Genomic DNA, 20,091 nt, shown 5'->3' with positions numbered 1-20,091 from the left:
CAACTCTCAATTTTCTCATATGTATTTTTTTATATATCATTATTATCTAAACTAAAATGCATTATGTACATTAAAATGTGCTGGAATAAATTTTAAGAGAATTATTTAGAAATATAAGGCTGACAAAATACAAGAAGGGAACAGACAAGAAAAAAAACAACATATATTTTTCACGTACAACTAAACAAAAGTTGTTTATGTTTAATAAAAAAAAGTATGACTTATGGGCTTGAAAAACTGATTGTTTGGCCTTATTGACGACTAAATTACTTCCATTAATGAGATTCACTTAAATGTTGTGACTACCAGACTGAAAACTAGAGACTGATCATCACTTTTGGCATTTTAAGGGGTCAATTTATGAATTGCGTCGATTGACATCTACAGTCGTTACAGACGAGAAATCAATTTGCAGTTTGGATTTTCTTTTTCTGCCAGGACTTTTACTGCAGATGGTGAAAGCAGCTCAGTTTGCTTCAAAACTCAGCGAGGTGATTTATTGTTCTTAGGAAAAATAAGGACAATAAGCCTCTGTAGGAGTTGTTTTTCCAGCAGGATGAAGCAGGATTTAATGAGCACCTGTACAATCATTTATTCTGAAAATCAAAATTCCTTTTGTGGTCATTAAAACCCCACAGTTGATGTGACTTCTCATCAGTTAGTAGGTGCACCAGGGGCAACCGGTCCATTTCCTGATTATTGGTTTAGGTTCAAGGCAGCGCTCTGATATTTTGTAACATTGACATCATGACAGGAGATGTGAGTTTTGAGAAAAACAGCAGTTTGAAGAATAAGCAGGCAGTAATCTTCCTCTCAGCGTCATTTTCAGGTAATGACGGTGGATGAAGAGCGTTTACTGATGAAGAGGAGCGGGTCTGATGCTGCGCGGGTTGTTAGCTTTCAGACGCTTCATATGAGCGGGTCGGACTCCGTGAAATGTTTTCAGCTGCTGGGTTCGTGTTTTGTTCGGTCCCGTTTCTGTGCTGCAGTATCGATTTTCCCCGCAGCCACAGGGAATAAAAGAAATAAAGGTAATCAGTTGTGAAGCGTTTTTCTTTCATGCTGGGATCCCGGCAGGCTGCGGGGTGAACTGTCAACAACCCAGCAAAAAACAGTAAACAAAGGAAAACGAGGAACAGAGTCGGAGTGGACGGATGAAATCAACGGGTAGAAATCTGATTCCAACGATTTTTTATTTAGAATTATTTAATATCTTTCTTGTTTGATAAATTTTTTTAGTTTAATTTTCAGTTTTCTTTACGTTTTAAAAAGAGTTTTATTATTTAAATCAGGTGTTCAACATGGGGGTCGTGACACAAGGGCGGGTCGTGGAGGTTCGTTAAGAGGGTCGTGACATTTCTGATAAAACATTTTTGTGTATTTTTATATTAACATTAGTTCAACATGTAACAAATTGACAGAAGGCATAAAATAATGTTGATCAATTTTAGTATTTAAGGCATTATTGTAATGTTTATTTTATTAAAGTCCATAAGAAAACAAAAATGCAATTTGTTTAAAAATTGAAGGAATAATTAAATCAGTTATCCAGCTATAAATTGTGTTTTATTTATTAGAATATATTTATGTATTATTCAGTTTATTAGACCAATAAATATTTTTTAGGTTTATAATTTAAATTAAATGTAATTATTTACACATTTTCAATAAAATAATTAGATTTATTTAATGATGAAAGTAGAACTTCCTGAAGAAAAAATTAATCTGTGATGCTGCATGAATCCATAAATGTTGTGTATTTTGGATTTTGTTTTTCAGTAACGTTCTGCATGCTGGATGAATGTCCTAAAGAAGAAACGTATTAAGAAGATAACTCTCCTGCAGATGAAAACGCCCCTTTAAAGACTGTTTTAGCTGGTTTGTGATTCCATTTGCTCAACAATTTCGCCTCCTTTCAGAGTTTTCTCTTGTTGCAAACGATGCCAATAGTTTTCCCCGGCGGTTTGCGGCGGCCATGACGGTTCTTCTGTTCTGAAGCCAGGATGTTTCCTGTTGCTCCGCCTGAAAGAAGCGAACCCTTCCCACGACAAAGAGGCAGCAGACAGCTGTGCGTGTCGTTCTAGAAACATTTCTGCTCGTTGTTTGGCACCGCTGCTGCCTTTACGGACGTGAGAGCGATCCATTCGACGTGCACAAAGGTTCCTCACAGATGCTAGCTTTTGAATTGAGCGCCGATAAGAAGCCGGGTGGCGCCGCTCCTCTCTGCTCCGTAGAAATAATTGTTCCAGGTGTCTGAAAAGGATTCAGGACAGTTTTCCACCTCAGACCCAAAAACAGGGCAGCAGCGTTTCTGCATGTGGCAGAAGGGAAACATCGACTCCAACATCCAATGAACCTCAACATTTAATAACTTTCTGCAAAAGTTGCTTCATTTTTTTTCTAGTTTCTTTAGCTACAAACTGGGTGTTTAAATTGTGTTGAAAAATATTCAAATTATGTAGAGTAATAAACTTTAAACCATTTAATTTCTTCAGTTTTCTGTTGTGAGTCATTTTAAGTTGTCCATTCTTTTTGTTGGGCCTTCGTAGCTTTTTTCAGAAATAATTGTACTTCACTGTTTAAAATGTCAGTAGGCATTTAAAACTCGCTGCTTAAAAGTCTCTTTCTGCTACTTTAATCATAAAAAAACAGTTTTGACAAAGAAAACTCAGACTGATCTGATATTTATCAGATGCATAAACATCTGTGGGATAAAAACTGACCTTTTGTTTTTTGCTCTTTAAAGAAAAATTTAAAAAATCCAGCATGAAGTGAAATAAAAGTTGTCAAAAGTGTGATGTTACATAAATGTTAAGGTTTGCATTTTGGTTTTAAAAAATATCTTCAGGTCAGAATTTATTTCAGGAGCAGAACATTTCAAATGTATTCATCATTCAGCCCAGAAGACTTTAAATCAGCTGGTTTAGTTCACTCCAGAGTTTATCTGTTTAAATTGTTCACTTTCTTATTTTTTATTTTTACTCTACAGACAGAAAATAACAGTAATTAGTTATTTTTGTCATCTTACCTGAGTTTACTTCAAAGACCGTCTCTCAGCTTTAGTCAGAGGTTATTTTTGTTCTAAACGTCACAGAGCTAAATAAATTATACTTTCATTGAGTCATTTCCAAAACATGAAGGGAAAAGATAAACTGCATCTTTAATGCATTCAGTTGTTTATCCGATGAACAACCGAATCCTGCTGCTCCGATAAGCTTTCACAGAATAAATGTTGAGATGTTTTGGGAAACAAGTTACAGCTTTGAAGATGTTTTTAATCTGGAACGAGCGTTAAGGAAAGATGGAAGAATTACTTGTTCCAGATGTATCACAATTAATAAAAACACAGAAAGGGGAAAGTCATATGTAAAAATATTAACATGGAATTTAGAAACATATTTATTTTTATTTTTATAAACAGTTTGCAGCTTAAAAAGAACAGCAAGTCCTTAAAATAAGACGTTTGCTGAAAATGACCTGAGAAATTTGACTTGTGAAGCAAAAGATCTGATTCTACAAACTGTTTAAGTAAAAACAATCTCTAAACTCAGAGCTGTAAAACTAATATATTTTTTATATATTTTATTTATTTATATTAAAAGAACCTGGCATAAAACTGATATCTAATTTGGCTTTTATTTGTAGCAGTAAATGAAAACACTGAGGATTCAGCTGTTCATCAAAAAGAACAGAAATGAAATGGGAAGTTAAGACAATGTGACATAAATTAAAGTTAAAGTTTTCCCACTGCAGAAACAAAATCTTACAAAGTCCTTCGGTTTAGTTTCTAGTGCAAATATCTTAGTGCTCCTGAAATAAGACAAAACTAATTTAGATGTATTTTTCAGCAAGAAATAGGTGTTAATATGCTGATTATTTCACTTATAAGGCATTTTTCCCATTTTACTTAAACAAGCTTCCATTTCTTGCTGAAACTTTACTTCTCAGTTAGTTTTGTCTTATTTCAGGTGTACTAAGATATTTACACTAGAAACTGAAGAAAAACGCTGGGTAACATTTTGTGTTTTTGCAGTGCAGGGAGGTCGATTATGATAATCGGACCAAACTTCTCCAGGTCAGGTGGGGTTACCATAGCTACGTCCTCTGACCTCTAGGGGCTCTCTGACCAGAATGAGCCGTTTTCTTTTCTTCTCTCGATTGTTTGCAGGTCTGCTGGAAAAGCTGAAACTTCAGGACGTTTTGTTAAAACTTTATCTTTTGTCCTGACTGCGATTCTGTGATTAGATTTTTTTGCTTTGTGAATTATTGAAGACATCTTGTTATGGATTATCTGCTGTTTCTTCTGTTCTGTTCTTTTTCTGGCCACAGAACAGAACCTGGCCAGCCAGGGCGTTCAGGTATGAAACTTCTGTTTTGTCTCTGTTGCTTTGGCCTTGGAGACCCTACCATTTATTGCTTCCTTTCTGTTTAAGTCCTAAAGTAAAGCAGTGAAAATAAATTACTTTTATGTTGAGTTGTTGGGTTTTCAAGTTTGTTGGTTCCTTGATTTATTTTCTACATCTCGTGTTGCACCCGGTGCCTCCTCTTCAATTCCAAAGGTTGCAAACAATCATAGCTATTTATTTTTTCCTAAACGCCAGAATAATGGAGAGATTATCTGGTTTAAAGTCAGACGATGAGAAAATAGGTTTAAGCATGTTTTTACACAATGCATGCAACCTTTTAACAGTTCAAACACCAAATATACCTGAATATAATGCACACAAAAATGAATATAGATTATTTATGCCTCCTACCAATTTGTTACATGTTGGATTAACATGAATGTTAATATGTATTTAAAGACACAACTTTGATTTTTTTTTAAAATATACAAAACATGTTTAATCTGAAATTTCACAGCCTTCCTGCAGTACAGCCGTGGCCCCCAGGTGTTACGACCCCCATGTTGAACACCTCTGATTTAAATAAAAACACACTGAAAAACGATTGAAAATGAAACTAAAATATAAAATCAAAACAAAAAAATAAATTATAAGGTAATCGCGTAGTGAGGAGCCCTGCGTTTCAGTATTTCAGCTTCCAGAGATGTGACAGAGCAAACATAACGTGGAAAACAACTGAGCAAATTCCAACTCTGTGACTTTGAACATAACTTTAACTTTTAACCCAAAACTTCTGTGACTCATTTTATCAGACAGAGGAGAAGAACTTGCATCACAGCTCTAGTAAAGCTGTGAAACTCTCCGCTGATCATTTTCGCCTTCAGGCAATTATTGCTTTGATGATTTCTTTGCTCATCTGAACATTAAAATGCGTTGTGGTATTTGCCAAGTCATTTAGCCGGCTAGCTTTCCATGGCCTCTCAGCAACCTTTCAGTGTTCAAAGTCTTCATTAGAGGTTTTATTACCTAATTAGAGAAATGAAGCGGCTTCACCCCGACTCTTTCTGTTAATCTCAGCTTAAATAAGGCCAACTCATCCGAAATGTGGCCAGAAATATCTGTGGACTCAAACTCTAAAAACATATTTTTACAAGCGATGGAACCCAAAAGCGATTCTTTAATAGGTTTATGAATAATAAATGAGCAAGTGGATTCTCTCGGGCCGGGAAAATGACAAGAGATAAATTATGCAGAGTTTCTAATCTCTGAATTTAGGGAACATTTTCCAGTTAGAGCTCCAGCGAGGCGGTGGGTGAGGACGGGCCGAGGCGTCTGGCGGGAAGCCACTTACCCAGGATCTGCGGGCCGGCCTCGCGTTCCTGGATCAGCACGTGTCTAGCTCCAGGAGGAACATGAAACATCTTAAGGTAACCTTCGGCGAGTTCGCAGCAGCAGCAGCAGAAGCAGCAGAAGCGGGAGGTTAGGGAAGATGAGAGGAGACAGAAAAGTTAAGCAGATCTAGAACTAAACTCTTTGTTTGCAGCAGCGGACATCAGACTTCTGCAGAAGTTTTCTTCACTCTGGATCTACGCAGCAACGTTTGAAGAAGAGAGAAAGTTAAAAAAAAGTTAATGTTCCTACAGAAAACCCATTGAAACAGGCCCAACACTGCAAAAACACAAAGTCATACAAAGTACTTTTGATGTAGTTTCTAGAGCAAATACCTCAGTACATTATAAAGCAGACAAAACTAACTTAGAAACTTTTTAGCAAGATAGAGGATGTTGATTTGAATAAATAATTCCTTATGGTTGATGAAAAAGTGCTCAGTCCACTGGCAGACTATATTACTTATAATGCACTGATCCACTTTTTTCACTTCCGATACCAAAATCTGACTAAATATCTGATATGACTAAAATCAGCTTCACATTAAAGTATCAGCTGATCACAGATCTCCCAGAACTAAGGAAATCAGAGCCGATTTCAACTGAAAAGTTCCTTGTAAGTTAGTTTTGTCTTATTTTAAGTGTATTAAGATATTTGCATTAGAAACTAGACCAAAATACTTTGGGAATTTTTGTGTTTTTGTAATGAAACAGTTCATTCCACCTGTAAATGAACTGCCTCTTCAGGCCGTTTCAATGAGGCAGAGTTATTCTACTCTATTTGTGGTTTTCTGCTGCAGATGTCCACCGCTCACAAACCCGCCGCCACTCACCCAGAACATTTCTAGACTCCTCACTTTCATTTAAAAACACATTGCGAGCTCCTTTGGGCAGAGAGAAGGCTCCTCTGGTCTTCCCTTCAGACAGAAACAGATCAGTTAGTCCTTGTGTCTCCGTCTCTCCCAGCAGCAGAACTCTGTGGAGGAAAGTTTCTAATCAGCAAACCAGAAGAATCGACTGACAGGACGGTGCGACACTCAGGAAGCAGCAGGCACAGGCAGAGTACGGCAGTAACTAGTTACATTTACTGAAGTACCTTTTTTGAAAATAAGTGTTTATAGGAGTATTTTTACTAAGCTGCGCTTCTTACTGTTACTTGAGTAATGTTATTACGAAGTATCTCTACTCTAAACTGAGTAAGATTTCTGGATTTTCTACCCACTGAATGGAAAACAAACTGGAAATCCACCAGACACATTCAAACACCTGCAGTTTTTATTAAAGTTTCATAAGGTTTTTATTGATAGAAACTGATTTGGGAAAAAAAAATATTTTTGTTTGTTTTTTTGTTACTTTTTGTTAATTTTTGTCCTAAAAATACCAAAATTTCCACTTAACTTTATATTTTGTTCTGTCTGATGATGTAATTTGTAAATATTAAACAATTGATAATTTGATCAGTTACTCAGTACTTGAGGAGATTTTTTACCAAATACTTTTTTACTCTTATTGAGTAATTTTTTGGGCAGCTACGTTTTACTTTTAGTTGAGTAAAAATATGTTGAAGTGGTGCTGCTCTTACTTTAGAGCAGCACTAAAGAATAAATCTGGAGGACATCAGAGCGCCGGGCGCCCCTCGGTGGAAATGAAAGTTTGATTAAAGCTCTGAAAGAAAAGGCTCTTGTCGTAAATTGGCCCTGTGGATGTGAATCACCGGGCCGAACCGAGCGCCGGCGCTCCAGTCAGGTTCCACTGAATCACACCGAGAGCCACCAATTACACGCTGGATTGCTTCCAAAGGTCAGCGGCCCGGTTCTGAGGGACGTTTTTCCCCCAACCAAAAAACGACGTTTGTCTTTTTAAAAGCCACAAACATGACAACGAACAACATCTTCTACCTATAACAAGCTGAAGACGGGAAAACCAAAACAGACACTTAATTAGTCAGAGCAGTTTGAGACGCGATTCTTCTGATTTCTACAGCGTTAGACATCCAGCTGCACTACGGTCTGGGATACTTGCATGGTGAGCTTTCCGTCAGTGGGGAGTCATTTTGCGCTCTCTTGCTCAACTGTTTTCCTGTAGGAAAGGTGATTGGTTAAACAAAACACTGCAAAAACAAAACCTTACCAAGTGTTTTTGGTCTAGTGCTGATATCTTAGCCCACTTGAAATAAAACAAAACAAAATTATATGGGGGTATTTTACTGCCATAAGTCGAGAACGCTCAAAACTTCTGCTCTCGTTCAAATTTTCTCTGTTCTTCCTCAAACCTTTCTCCTCACGCTCAAAATGTCTCTCTGCTCGGATCAAATCTCCACTCACAAACTTTGCTGCTCGCTTGCAAATTCTTATTTGATGGAAGAAAAAGTACTGTTGCCTAGCAACCTCTCAGCCAATAGCATTAAAGAGTTATACTGGGTCCATTTACTTCCTCCTAGTTGGTGGTCGCAGGCTGCTACGATCAATAGTAGCCACACAGGAAAATAATTCACAAGGTTTGATCTGAGCAGCGACAAGTTTGGGCTTGAGGAGAAACTTAACAAAAAATAAATTCTAAGGAGTTGTTGACTTAAAACCAGCTCTTACATCTTGCTGAAACATTATAAGAGCTTGGTTAATTAAAACACTGTAAAAGTAATTTTTGTCCTATTTCAAGTAAAACTAGATAAAAACTTGGCAGGATTTTGTGCTTTTACAGTGAAACATTTGCTTAAAAACAACAAAAAAACTTTAAAGTTTTCACATTGAGGCTCAGAGTGTCGTTAGTGATGGATGGATCTTCATCACAGCCCGGCTGCTGTCAGGAGGAGACAGAAACCCTCAGGGTGAATCCATTCCAGTTATTTATTCATTCCCACAGCTAAAACAGAGAAAACTTCTTCTAAAAAAACTAAACGAAACAACACAAAACACACTCCTTTCCAGTTTATTGTCGACTCAGCAGGGAGGCATTTTCCTCTTTAAGAGACAATCTGGTTACTTTAGCAATGTGTGCAGCTGAATGTGTAAAAACAAAATAATCACAGAGCTCAAACTAATAAAGCTTAGCCAAGATTCTTAATGAAATTGCAGCTTTGATTAAAAAGATACAACACTTCCTATGCAGGCATATTTGCTCCGACTAATTCCGCTAAACGGCTCATTTATTGACTTTGAATGCAAATTTAGCACATTAACAAACAATCTGCTGGAAGTTGTTGCAATTTCTACACCTCCATAATCTACTCTGTGTTCCAGTTTCACCATAACGTCCCACACATTAATATCCGTCCAGAAAAATCTAATTTCCATCTGTTCAATACTGGGACAGATACACAGTTAAGCATCTTCAACTAGACCAGAAATATCTGAATATTTACTTAGGATTTTATTAATGTCTCATGTACTTTATATATAGTTGTTGTAATTATAAGCTAGCAAGAAAATTACTTTTAAATAACTTGTGATTACAACGTGTGGTGTGTGTATTTTTGCAGCAGGTTCCTCAAAATGAACTCGGGTGATAAATTGCAGAAGTGAGAAGCTCAGGTCAACAGTTTCTCTTTCACTTATCACAAATTAATCAAAATGATACATAGATTTCAAAATTTTGAGTGTTAATCTGAAAAGTGTGGCATGCTTTTGTACCAACAATCTATAGAAAAACCTTTTCAATTTCCACTTATTTACCTTAACAGGAGCAGTCTAAGTTATTTTAAAATACACAGGTTACATGTAAATGTACATTGGTGGCGACTAAATATGGACCTGAATTAGAAAAAGAAATTAGAAAAAAAAAATCACCTCAACTAGCGAAAACTTTTTGTTTTGTGTTTTTAGTCAAAATCAGGAAGTTATTTCAAATTTTGTTGTTTCTATCAATCGTTTATAAAGCTATGCTTCAAATTGAGCATAAAAAATCACTGATGGATATAAAGCATTCTGAACTACCGTGATGCTGAAATGTGCTACACAAATAAACCTGATTGATTACATCTTAAGCTGCTTTTCCTTGTGCATGTTTATCTCCCATACTTTTTTCCTCCACTTAACTTTCCATAAACATGCTTGGATGCAGCACCATATGTTTAATAAACTTTTTTGTGGCGTTTTCTCTTTGTGGAAGGTTTTACTCGCTGCGTTTCCATTTCAAAACTTCCTCAATATCCACTAATGTCGCAAAAAATTTGAATTTCAAAATTGTGTTGTTTCTATTAAATAAAAAATCCAACTAAAATCACATGTGGATCAGTTTGTTTAGATAAGTCATTAAAAAAAACATGACACACCACCATGCTCCAGCTACTTCCTGTCTTCTTCGTGGTTTCCGCCAGTAGTAAAATCCGGTTGGTGGTCATGTGACTGTAAAACAGTGTTTCCATTGCAGTTTTGCCAAAAATCATCAAAATTAACTGCAATAAGCTTAACAAGTCTATAAATAAGTTTCTGTTTTGATTTTAACGACAAAAATAAATAAAATTTTTGTTGATATAAATTTTCTAAAGAGGATTTTATATGTTGCATGTAAGAGCAAATTCAGCAATGATAAAAAATGAAAAAATGTCAATGTGACTGTAATTCAAGTCTGTATGTGACTGAAGCATAATTTAGTTTCATTCTGCTGATTGCTCTTTCTTACCCTGCATGTGTGACCTTGAGCATCTGCACAACTAAAGACTAAAAGCAAAATCCCCATTTCAATCGGTTTCAATTCGACAGCGTAGTGGGGGCGTCATAGACAAAAGGAGAAAAGAAAGAGTAAATTTCTGCAAAAAATATCTATTAATCTCAGAAACTTTCTAGAAAAAAAATTCTTTAGTTCGAAGTTGAAAATTTGCTAGAAAAGCTCAGAAGTTTTCAAATTAATCCCAGAAGTTTACGAGAAAAACAAGGACTTTGAAAAGTCAATGAATGATTATAATTATTCATATTAATCATTCATTTGACACAAACTCATAATTAACCTACAAACGGTCTATGCTTTTTGCGACAAAAAATAAAAAAATTGAGAATAATCTGAGAAATGTTCTATAAAAAACATGGAAATTTCAGAGTTTCAAACGTTGAACATTTTTAAAACTTTTTTTCTGAGTTTTAAGTTAAAAATTTTTGACTCTTCAAACTCAGAAATTGTCCTTGTTTTTTGCTAGAATTTTCTCCTTTTTTATCTAAAATGTCCTCAATACGCCACCATAGGTAGAAGATAAAATATCTTATGATTTTCTGCTCCTCTTATGCACAACATAAATTCATTTAAATCTCTCCATACCACTTAAACCTTTAAAGTATTCCCACATTAAATGAAACCTAAACTCTAATTTTTCAAAGAGAGAAGCTTTCCTGCAGCCGTCAGGACAGTCAAATTTATTATGAATTTCTTCATCTTGCAACAAAAGTCTGAAATACGAGACTCTTCTCTACGTCTCTCAGGTCTGTCTTTTAGTTATTGGGTTTCTTTCATGACGTTCAAACTAGTTGCGTCTGCTTTTATAAACAGGATCAAGTTTTTCAGAACTTTGTAATTTTAAACCAAATGTTTGCATTTCTCAGCAGAGCGACTGCAGCGGCGTCAAACTCTGACCTAACAAATCACAGCTCTGTAATTTATGGGAGATTTTCAACCTTCAGTATAAATATGAGCCTTTTTGCTTCTGATTTTCTATGCAGGGTTTGTGTTTAGACGTGGTTTTAAAAGCTTCCCATTCTAAAATTACAAGAAGTAATGAATGAATGAGAAGCAACAATAAAAAAAGGCCTTGGAGGATGAAAGTGTTTATAAAGTTTCACTCTGGTTATCGAAACCTTCAACACATCCAGGGATTAACAACTTCAATGGCTATATAAGGTCGACGCAAGAGATTTTATTGTACAACTTAAACATGCACTATTTTTTGTTTCTGCTAAAATAATACATGAATTATGGTAATTATTAATATTAATCATATTAATTTGAGACAAACTCATAATTACCAAAAACAGTCTATGTAATCAGCACAAAACCATAAAACAATGAAAACACATCTTAGCTAAACCATAGAATAAATATATTTAAACAGCAACAACATTAGGAGCAATATTAAGGAAGATGAGTGGAGCCAGACGCAGTGGGACTCAATACAAATGCATGCCACACTTTTCAGATTTTTCTCATGTAAAAAGTGTAGCAAGCTGTTCCTTCGTTATTTACTATCTTGTTTTTGGTTTTATTTTTGTCTGGTTTTGTTCAACTGTCCCGAATAAACAACCAAAACAGGAAGCGTCTCGCTAGCTGTGTGTCAGACATGCTAGCGGCCGCGTGCCGCTCCAGGTGACCTTACCTGGTTTCTTTGGAGTCCGGGTGAAGGTTCCCTTCACGGTCCGGCAGTGGGAGTTGTCTCCACCACAAACACCACATTTATCCTCCACCTTGTTGGAGCCGATCTCTCTGTCACAGCCGACCTTCTGCACAACCACAAAACACAACAAGGCGACGATTAGCATTCACCCCTTAGCTTCTGGCTAACGAGTGTCACCGGTGGGTAAGCAGAGAAAAGCTTTTTGACTTCTATTTTTGTCGGCAGGTTTACTAAGACGATGTTCAAGCTGCTATTAGTCAATAAGGTCCAGAAGAACTGTTCAAATGAACTGCAAAAAATAACTCTGCTAAGGAGGAAACGTGCTAGCTCCACTGGCAGAACATTTCACTTAACATCTCATTTTTACCTTGTTATAAGTGAAATAACTAGTACTTTTTCCATTAATGTTAACGAATTATGACTTGCATATTGCTGAATAGTTGTTTGTAAGTTAGTTTTGTCTTATTTCAAGTGTACTAAGGCATTTGCACTGGAAATTAGACTAAAACGTTTAGTTTAAACATCCTGCTTCTCCTTTTCAACTCATCTGGAATTTCTGGTCCTAGTTCAGGATTTATCTGAGGAGTTTTGGAGAGGCTAATCTCTGGGCTGGAAAAAAAAATGTTATTGCTACGGCTATGAATCATTACAGTAAAGAAAGTAAAAGCTAAAATCCTTCCATAGCATCCAAAACCAGAGGAAATGATTGTCTAAAGTGCCTGAACTGAAATGTTTGAATAAAACTCTTCGAAAAGAACAAGAGTGCTAATCCAACATGCTTCTTCTCTGAACTTGTTCAAATGTTGATGACAGATAACATGGATTTGATTAAAGATCTCTGTTCAAACTGCGTGATGCAGATTCAAACATGTTGAAACCTTGTTTAAAAAAAAACAACTTTAAAAACCTCACCACACATTCTCCTCGCACGCAGATGCTGTAGGCGTCCTTGTATGAGCACCGTGTCCCATCATGCACCAGCTGCTTCAGGTACGCCACGTCTCCGGTCTCCTTTGACTGGCAGTACAGGTGGCACCGCTTGTTAGCTAGCAGAACAGAGCAAAATAAAACACAGCGGCTGCTGAAACTCTGCTTTTGAATCTCTAGTGGAAGATAAAGCAAAACAACATCTAGACGATCTGGAGTCAATGAACAGCTTCAGTTATTACAGCTGGAAACCAGAGATCAGGATGAACTCTGACATGAACACAAATCACCAGGAAGCTGGTACAAAACAAGCTAACAAGACAATTAGCTCAAAGCTTCTCTTCCTGGAAGCCTGTTTAGGAAACTTGCTATATTCAAAAACAAACTGCGCTGGATTTATTACATTATTTATGATTATCAGCTCAGAGCTCTGAACTGCAAGGCGTCTCAGCCTGATTTATTAAAGGACTGAAGTTTTTATATCTCATAAATAAGGAAAAAACACACAGATAGAAGCTAATTGAATCTAGTAATTCAGAGAGTAATCCGACTCTCTAGAGAGCTGAAATGGAGAAATGATGATGATTTTGTTATCATATACAAAATAATACAAAACTAAAACCAAACATGGAGAAGCAGCATTAAGCTTCTATGCACCACAGATCTGGAACAAACTTCCAAAAAACTGAATATCAGCCAAAACACTGAGTTCCTTTAAACAAGACTAAAACTCACCTGTTTAGAGTTTCTTTTTAAACATAATAAGTGGAAAATTGATCAACATATTTAATGTGTATTGATTATTTTAATGATGGCACTTGACAAAATGCAAAGTCTGTTACTGGTTTTCACAACTGTTGGAACATCTGATTCTTCAAAGACCTACACTGGAGAGAAATATTGGCTCTTTATCGGTAAAAAGTAAAAAAAAATGTTCAAATAATGGAACATCAAGACAGATTATGAATTTTGGGGAGATTTCATGTGTTTGCAGCCTGATTTGGAAAATCAGTCCATCAACATCGGAGCTAACTATCTAAGCCAACAGTTTCCAAAATGTCAAACTAAAAGCAAAATTCTTATTTTTATTTTATTCTAATATTTGTTTTCTTTTTTACCTGCTCAATAATAAACTAAAAGCACATTTTAATGATGATTAACACTAATCCCTGAAGAGTTGCAGAGAAATAGAATCACTCTTATGATTGGAGGTAAAAACTAAACACCAGTTTATTTTGACAAATCCCAAATGACATAAAAACAAACCAACAATAAGTTTACACACATTTCACCTCAATCTTTTTTATATTTAAAGTGAAATACGATCTCATTCAGATATATGACCTCAAACAGAACTCATCTCTCACAGATGTTCCGGTTTTTGTACCTCATGCATGTTCACCTGCGGCCCACTTCCTGGGAGAATTTCCTTCTTTTATGCTCTGCCAGCTGCAGGCTGATGCAAAAAAAAATAAAAAACTGCCACGTGCCCACGCCTGCTAAAAATATTAGCATCATATCATTTCATTTAGGGCTTCTGGTTCTGTCTGTGCAGCTGCTGAGATGGAGCAGATAATAAAACAAATATCTGAGCTAAAAGTGGTCGCAGTTTATTTGTTAGTGACATTTATAGACGCTGGATAAATAAAACTACTACACTGCAAAAACTCAACATCTTATCAAGTATGTTTCAAATATCTTATTACTCTTGAAATTAGATAAACCTAACTTTAGCTTTGACCTGTTAGTCAGGGCCAGTAATGAAAAAATAAAACACTGCATCATGTTTAGATGGATTGAGTTGTAATCAGTAGGTCCAATTATTTCTGAATTGAATATTTTTGTGTTGGGAATTATTTGTTAGATATTTACAACTTGATAACAACTCAACTTCTAAACTCAATTTCTTTTTCAAGACTTTTTGGTTTAGTGCTGATTTTTTCAGTTTTTAAAACACTTCACTGCAAAAACACAAAATCTTACCAAGTGTTTTTAGTCGAGTTTCTAGTGCTTTTGAAATAAGACTAAACTAACTTACAAACAACTTTTCAGCATTTATAGTAGCTTGTTTTGAGTCAATAGTTCCTTAATATTGATGAAAAAGTTCTAGTTCCATTATTTCACTAATAATAGGACATTTTTCCATGTCATAAGTGAAATAATCTGCCAGTGCACCTAGTACTCTTTTATATCAATATTAAGTAATTATCAACTTAAAACAAGTTAATTGCTTGTAAGTTAGTTTTTTCTTATTCCAAGTGTATTAAGATATTTGGACTAGAAACTGGACCAGAATGCTTGGTAAGATTTTGTTTTTTATGATGTGATTCAGAAACTGTTGTCTTGTGTAAATCAAAATGTGGATAACCACATCAGCAGCAGTTTGCAGCAGCGGTGACAGAACCGTGAGCTGTGAAAGCCTGAATGCAGCTCGGCAGTCAAAGGTTGCCATGGCAGCATCAGTAAGTTTTCTGTGACTCACTTCACTTTTGCCTGCATCACCCATCAGACACCAGAGATCAACTTGAAATGTTTCTCTCCTACTTGTACGGTTTTACTCCCATGAAATCTGCAGGGCTTTGATGAGAATATGGCTGCTTCTGTTTTCTTCTCGTTTGAACTGGTGCCTTTCAGTGTGGAGCTTATGCTTTCTCCATGTAGTTCGATTTTCCACACAGATAAAATAAAGGTTAGGTAATTGAGAAAATGTCCCCTAATTGGATGTGTGAGCATGCTCCTCCTCCTGTGTGTCTCTTTGATGTTCTTACAATGATGCACATGTTCTGGATGTCTCACATTTCTCTTTAAATTCAAGATAAGATAAGATAAAGCTGATATGGAAAATGAATAGATGGCCTGAAAGAGCCTTTCTCTTTTTTTTTTCTTAATAATAAGCTGTGGTTTCTTATGTTGCTGTGAAGTCTCTGTCACAGTGGGGTTCAAAAAGTCTTACATGTTCAAATAAAGTCCATGTTGTCAAACAACAAGTTCTGTCATGTCTAGGAAGTATTAATATTTACAAGCAAATTAATTAATTTATGAGTTTCAAAATTCTCTACACACAAACATTGGATCCCAGTGAGTTATCAAACAGCTAATAATGAAATTAATTAAATATAAGGTCATATTTCTCTGCCACTTTGAGCATTTGACATGTAGAGGTGAGTAGATGAGCAGAAGCTTATGAAATGCTAATGCTAATATCGAGTGATTGCTGCAGCAACTACATGATTAGCATTCATGTAAACTGGGTAGCAGTAGCGACTGTGCAGTAAGTGTCCAATACCAATTTATTTTTGAATTGCAAAAAAAATCCAAAGAAGCCTGGATTCACCTGAAGAGTAAAGTGTTTTCATACAGCTGCGATGGGCAATGCTAACTGAAGAGTTAGCTGTGCTAACCCTAAAGAACTAATCATAAACATTACCACTGCTAACATTAAAGCACAATGCCAACAGAGTGTTTAGAGGAAGCTAAAGCTATAGCGCTAATTTTAGTTGATACCAAATCTTTAACAGACGTCAACTGAAAGTTTTCAAAACAGCCAAATAAATTAGCACTTAGCACATAAGCTAAGTGTGCTAAATGTTTCGCTCATTAGCATAAATGTGCTACATCAGAAGAGCTGGAAAGTGTTATGCAGTTTAAGGAACAAACTTTTCTTTTTTTGACTCAAATCTACTGAAGCAGATTTTTAAATCAACATTTGTTACACTCAATGGCAAAATTAAATCAAAGTTACAGACATGAGTTTGTGTTGGAAAGAAAATGAGAATCAGATTAAATTACCTGATTATTACATCTCTACAAACACGCTTACTGCATTGTATTTATTTGATCAAAATAAGTATGATTACTTTCAGAAGGAAATATCTTGTAATTGTCATAAAGCTTCGCAAACATTTATACAGATCCTGTTTTTATTCAATAATCTAAAATGTATTTGCAATGCAATCACAACAAAGAGTTGTAGATTGTTTTAAAAACACAATATTACTATTTTCTTATATTGTTTGTGCAGTTATTGCTTCTTTGGAAACAGTCTAAATAAGATAACTCCCAGTAAATATGTTTTAAATATCACAAAAGCAGATGCCAGACAAAATTGTAAGGTATTACCCAATTTCTAACCCATCTCATGTGGGAATAAAAGATAATTTAATAGTCAAGTCGACACAAGCTGACCTGGAGCCACATAGACAACAAACCCAGCTATTTCCACTTAATATAATGTGGATTTGACACGGCAGTGGCATGAAATTGTGTCATATTGATCCTTTCAAACAGTCAAACACCACAGTGTCAGACTGAAGCTGGAAGAAATCTGAAAATCCTCATAAAAACCAATAAAACAGAAACAACTGATGGAATTTAAAGACATTAAAATGGTGAAAATACATGAACATGTTGGTACGAGTAGTGGGGATAATTCAACTAAAATAAAAAATAATTGGTCATAGGAAAGTAATTTTTTGCAAAATTTTAAGATTAATTCCCCACATTTAAAAGAAACCCATAAAAAATCTTTTTTTCCATATTTAAAGGCATAAATTTTAAATATTTTCAGAACTTGTATAACCAGAAAAACAGAAACTCAAAAGTTTAACTAGATTACATGGTGAGACATTTGTAATAAAAAAAAAGCATGTAGTTAATAATATTAATTCATTAAAACATTTTCTGTTTTGTTTTATTTGTTTATTAATGTAATGTGCCACACCATATGTCTTGTAATGTAAAATACAGCTGTATTAAAAAAAAAAAGAAATTTAGGAGATGCATCTGGATATTTTCTATTTAATCCTCAATCAGATTTTTTTCTTTCATCAATAATGGCCCTAAAACTCCATCTGCAACATTTTAAGACTTTTAAAATAAATTTAAAAAACCAAAACAATTTAAGAATATCTAAACCCAACAGGTTCTCTAAACCTTGGATTGACTAAAAAAAAAAGCTGGATCATCTTAAACTCTTCTTTTGCCCCTTTTTGTTAAATTGTGCACAGATTTGTGCACAGATTTCACAAAAGCGCCCAGTTTTCTGCAGGACAGTGGCCTTTCACTTTTCCATCTGCTTTCTTTCCACTCCCTCAGTGGATTAAACTGCAATATGTTTCAAGAAGCTTTGCTTTCAAACTCCAGACCATTTCAGGTGTAATAAGTTGCCAAGAGCTCCATAAAGTGGAGTCTGATAAAAGCATTTTCTGCTATCAGGTAGACAATTATATATGATGAAGCAGCAAAACAGGGATCCATCATCTTGAAGCAAAGGGTAAATTTTAAAGTTGGCTCTAAATTGTACAAAGTAGAACAAGCAGTGAAAATGTGAAAAAACACTGAAGAAAAAAGTACAATTGTGTTTTGAGAATACGTTGTCTCACTTTCTCAAAGTGTTTCTGCCTGTTTTGTTTTGTCAACAAAAAACCTCAAATTTGTAATTTGGGGGATTTTATGAGTCAGACCTACTCAAAGCAATGCGTAACTGTAAACTGTGTGAATGTGATTGTATTGTATTGTATTGTAATATATATGATATTCTGCTATTTTTAATTGCCACTTAAAAGTACCACTGATTGTTTTCAGAATTCAGCTAATTTTATTTCAACATAAAGATAGTTTTATAGAGAACATGAAAAAAAAAATGATGTAAACTACATGTAAAATGATATATATGATCAAAAAAGAACCTAACAATATTTGTCATCCTGCAAAGCTTCGGCTGTCTAAAGATTTATAGATGGAAATGCAACAAAAAGCCGTTCTTTACTGACTGAACGATGGAACAAAAATGCAAGCTGCTCCAAACCGTAAACCTGCATCCTTCCTCTGCTCAATCATCCTCCACTCTATGGGCTCCCACATGAAATTTTAGAACAATTGAAGCTGGTGGTGATAAAACAACAAACTGCAATAAAGTTTGACACTGTGGTATGTAACCTATATAAAAACAAAAAGGTTTTTTACTTATTTGGTAAAAGTGTCACTTTGTCATGACAGAATAACGTAAGAAAGATAATTTGTGAAAAGATATATCTCCTCCACCTCCTCGGAAGAAATGCATAAAAACAGCCAATCAGAGCCAAGAGAGGACCTTAATGCTGTCAATCATTCCTGTGTATGTGTTGCTAACAATTGCATCCTGGCTCTCTGCTTCTTGACAGGTGAGCCTGTCATGAATTATCAGGCTATAGTTAGCATGGCCACTGCTTACAGTTTTCCTATAATGGTAAGTTGTTTCTCCACTATTAGCACATTTAGTAGCACATACACGAATATGATTGACAGCGCTAAGACCCGCCTCCTGGCTCTGATTGGTTGTTTCTTCAAAGAACATTGAACATTGGAAGGAGGTGGAGGAGATTGATTTCTTTACAAATGTGTAACAGTGTGCAATTTTTATATTTTACAGTATGTATCTACTTTTTATAAAAGTTTTTTATAAAATATGTAAAAACATATTCTTTATCAAAGTGACACACTGCAGCTGTAAACATTATTTACAAGGCAGTGAATGAATCCCTCAGTTCAGCCTGAAGCTTTATCACCCGTGGATTTTCTTCCCACTCCAGCCTGTTTCCCTGGCTTACCGTCGGGATGCTCATACGGCAGCCAGTGGTGTTTGGCATTCTGGAATTCAAAGTTGGAGTTGCGATTCTGGCACTGCTGAGCTCGGAAATCTTCAAAGTGCTTGGGGCATTCGTTTGTGTTGCACAGCTGGTACTCGTAGTTGACTCCAGGACAGTCCTGGCCGCCGTTCGAGGGTCTGTGGGAGGGAGATGGACCAACATCAGAGGGATCGGTGGGAAAACAAATTGTTATTTGAAATCCAAAGAGAGAAAAATGGTTCCCCTGAAGCGCTTTGGATCACTTCGGAGTGGATGTTGTTCAAATGTGACTGAGATGACCACCACTAGTGAAGAGTCATGCTAAGAGAGAAAAGTCGCCATCTTTCAACTCAAAAGTTCAAAATATGTAATAAGAAATGGGTGCAGATCATCAGAAGCATTTTAAACCAATCACAAGCAGTGAGACCAGCCATATGAAATCACTTTTTCTTTCAGTTTCTGCTAGAAACCAGTGAGGAGCGACAGTTATGTCAAGTCAAATCATAAGA

The 20,091-nt window shown here is 35.7% G+C and overlaps 1 protein-coding gene across 2 annotated transcripts in view; it reads right to left on the bottom strand.

Moving 5' to 3' along the window:
• The window catches only part of LOC102217056 (A disintegrin and metalloproteinase with thrombospondin motifs 3-like), a 191,407-nt gene that overhangs the window by 27,110 nt on the left and 144,206 nt on the right, over positions 1-20,091 (bottom strand). For both annotated transcript variants that reach the window (XM_023343569.1, XM_023343570.1), the window contains exons 13-16: positions 19,565-19,740; positions 12,963-13,096; positions 12,033-12,156; positions 5,698-5,778 (exon numbers count right to left, since the gene is read on the bottom strand). In XM_023343569.1, the coding sequence (XP_023199337.1) occupies positions 5,698-5,778; positions 12,033-12,156; positions 12,963-13,096; positions 19,565-19,740 (515 nt within the window). The remainder of the gene's footprint in view (positions 1-5,697; positions 5,779-12,032; positions 12,157-12,962; positions 13,097-19,564; positions 19,741-20,091) is intronic.

This window comes from Xiphophorus maculatus, chromosome 12, assembly GCF_002775205.1.
Source record: "Xiphophorus maculatus strain JP 163 A chromosome 12, X_maculatus-5.0-male, whole genome shotgun sequence".
Lineage (NCBI taxonomy): Eukaryota > Metazoa > Chordata > Actinopteri > Cyprinodontiformes > Poeciliidae > Xiphophorus > Xiphophorus maculatus.
Note: the sequence above shows the minus strand (reverse complement) of the source record. Positions and strands in the feature narration are given on the sequence as shown.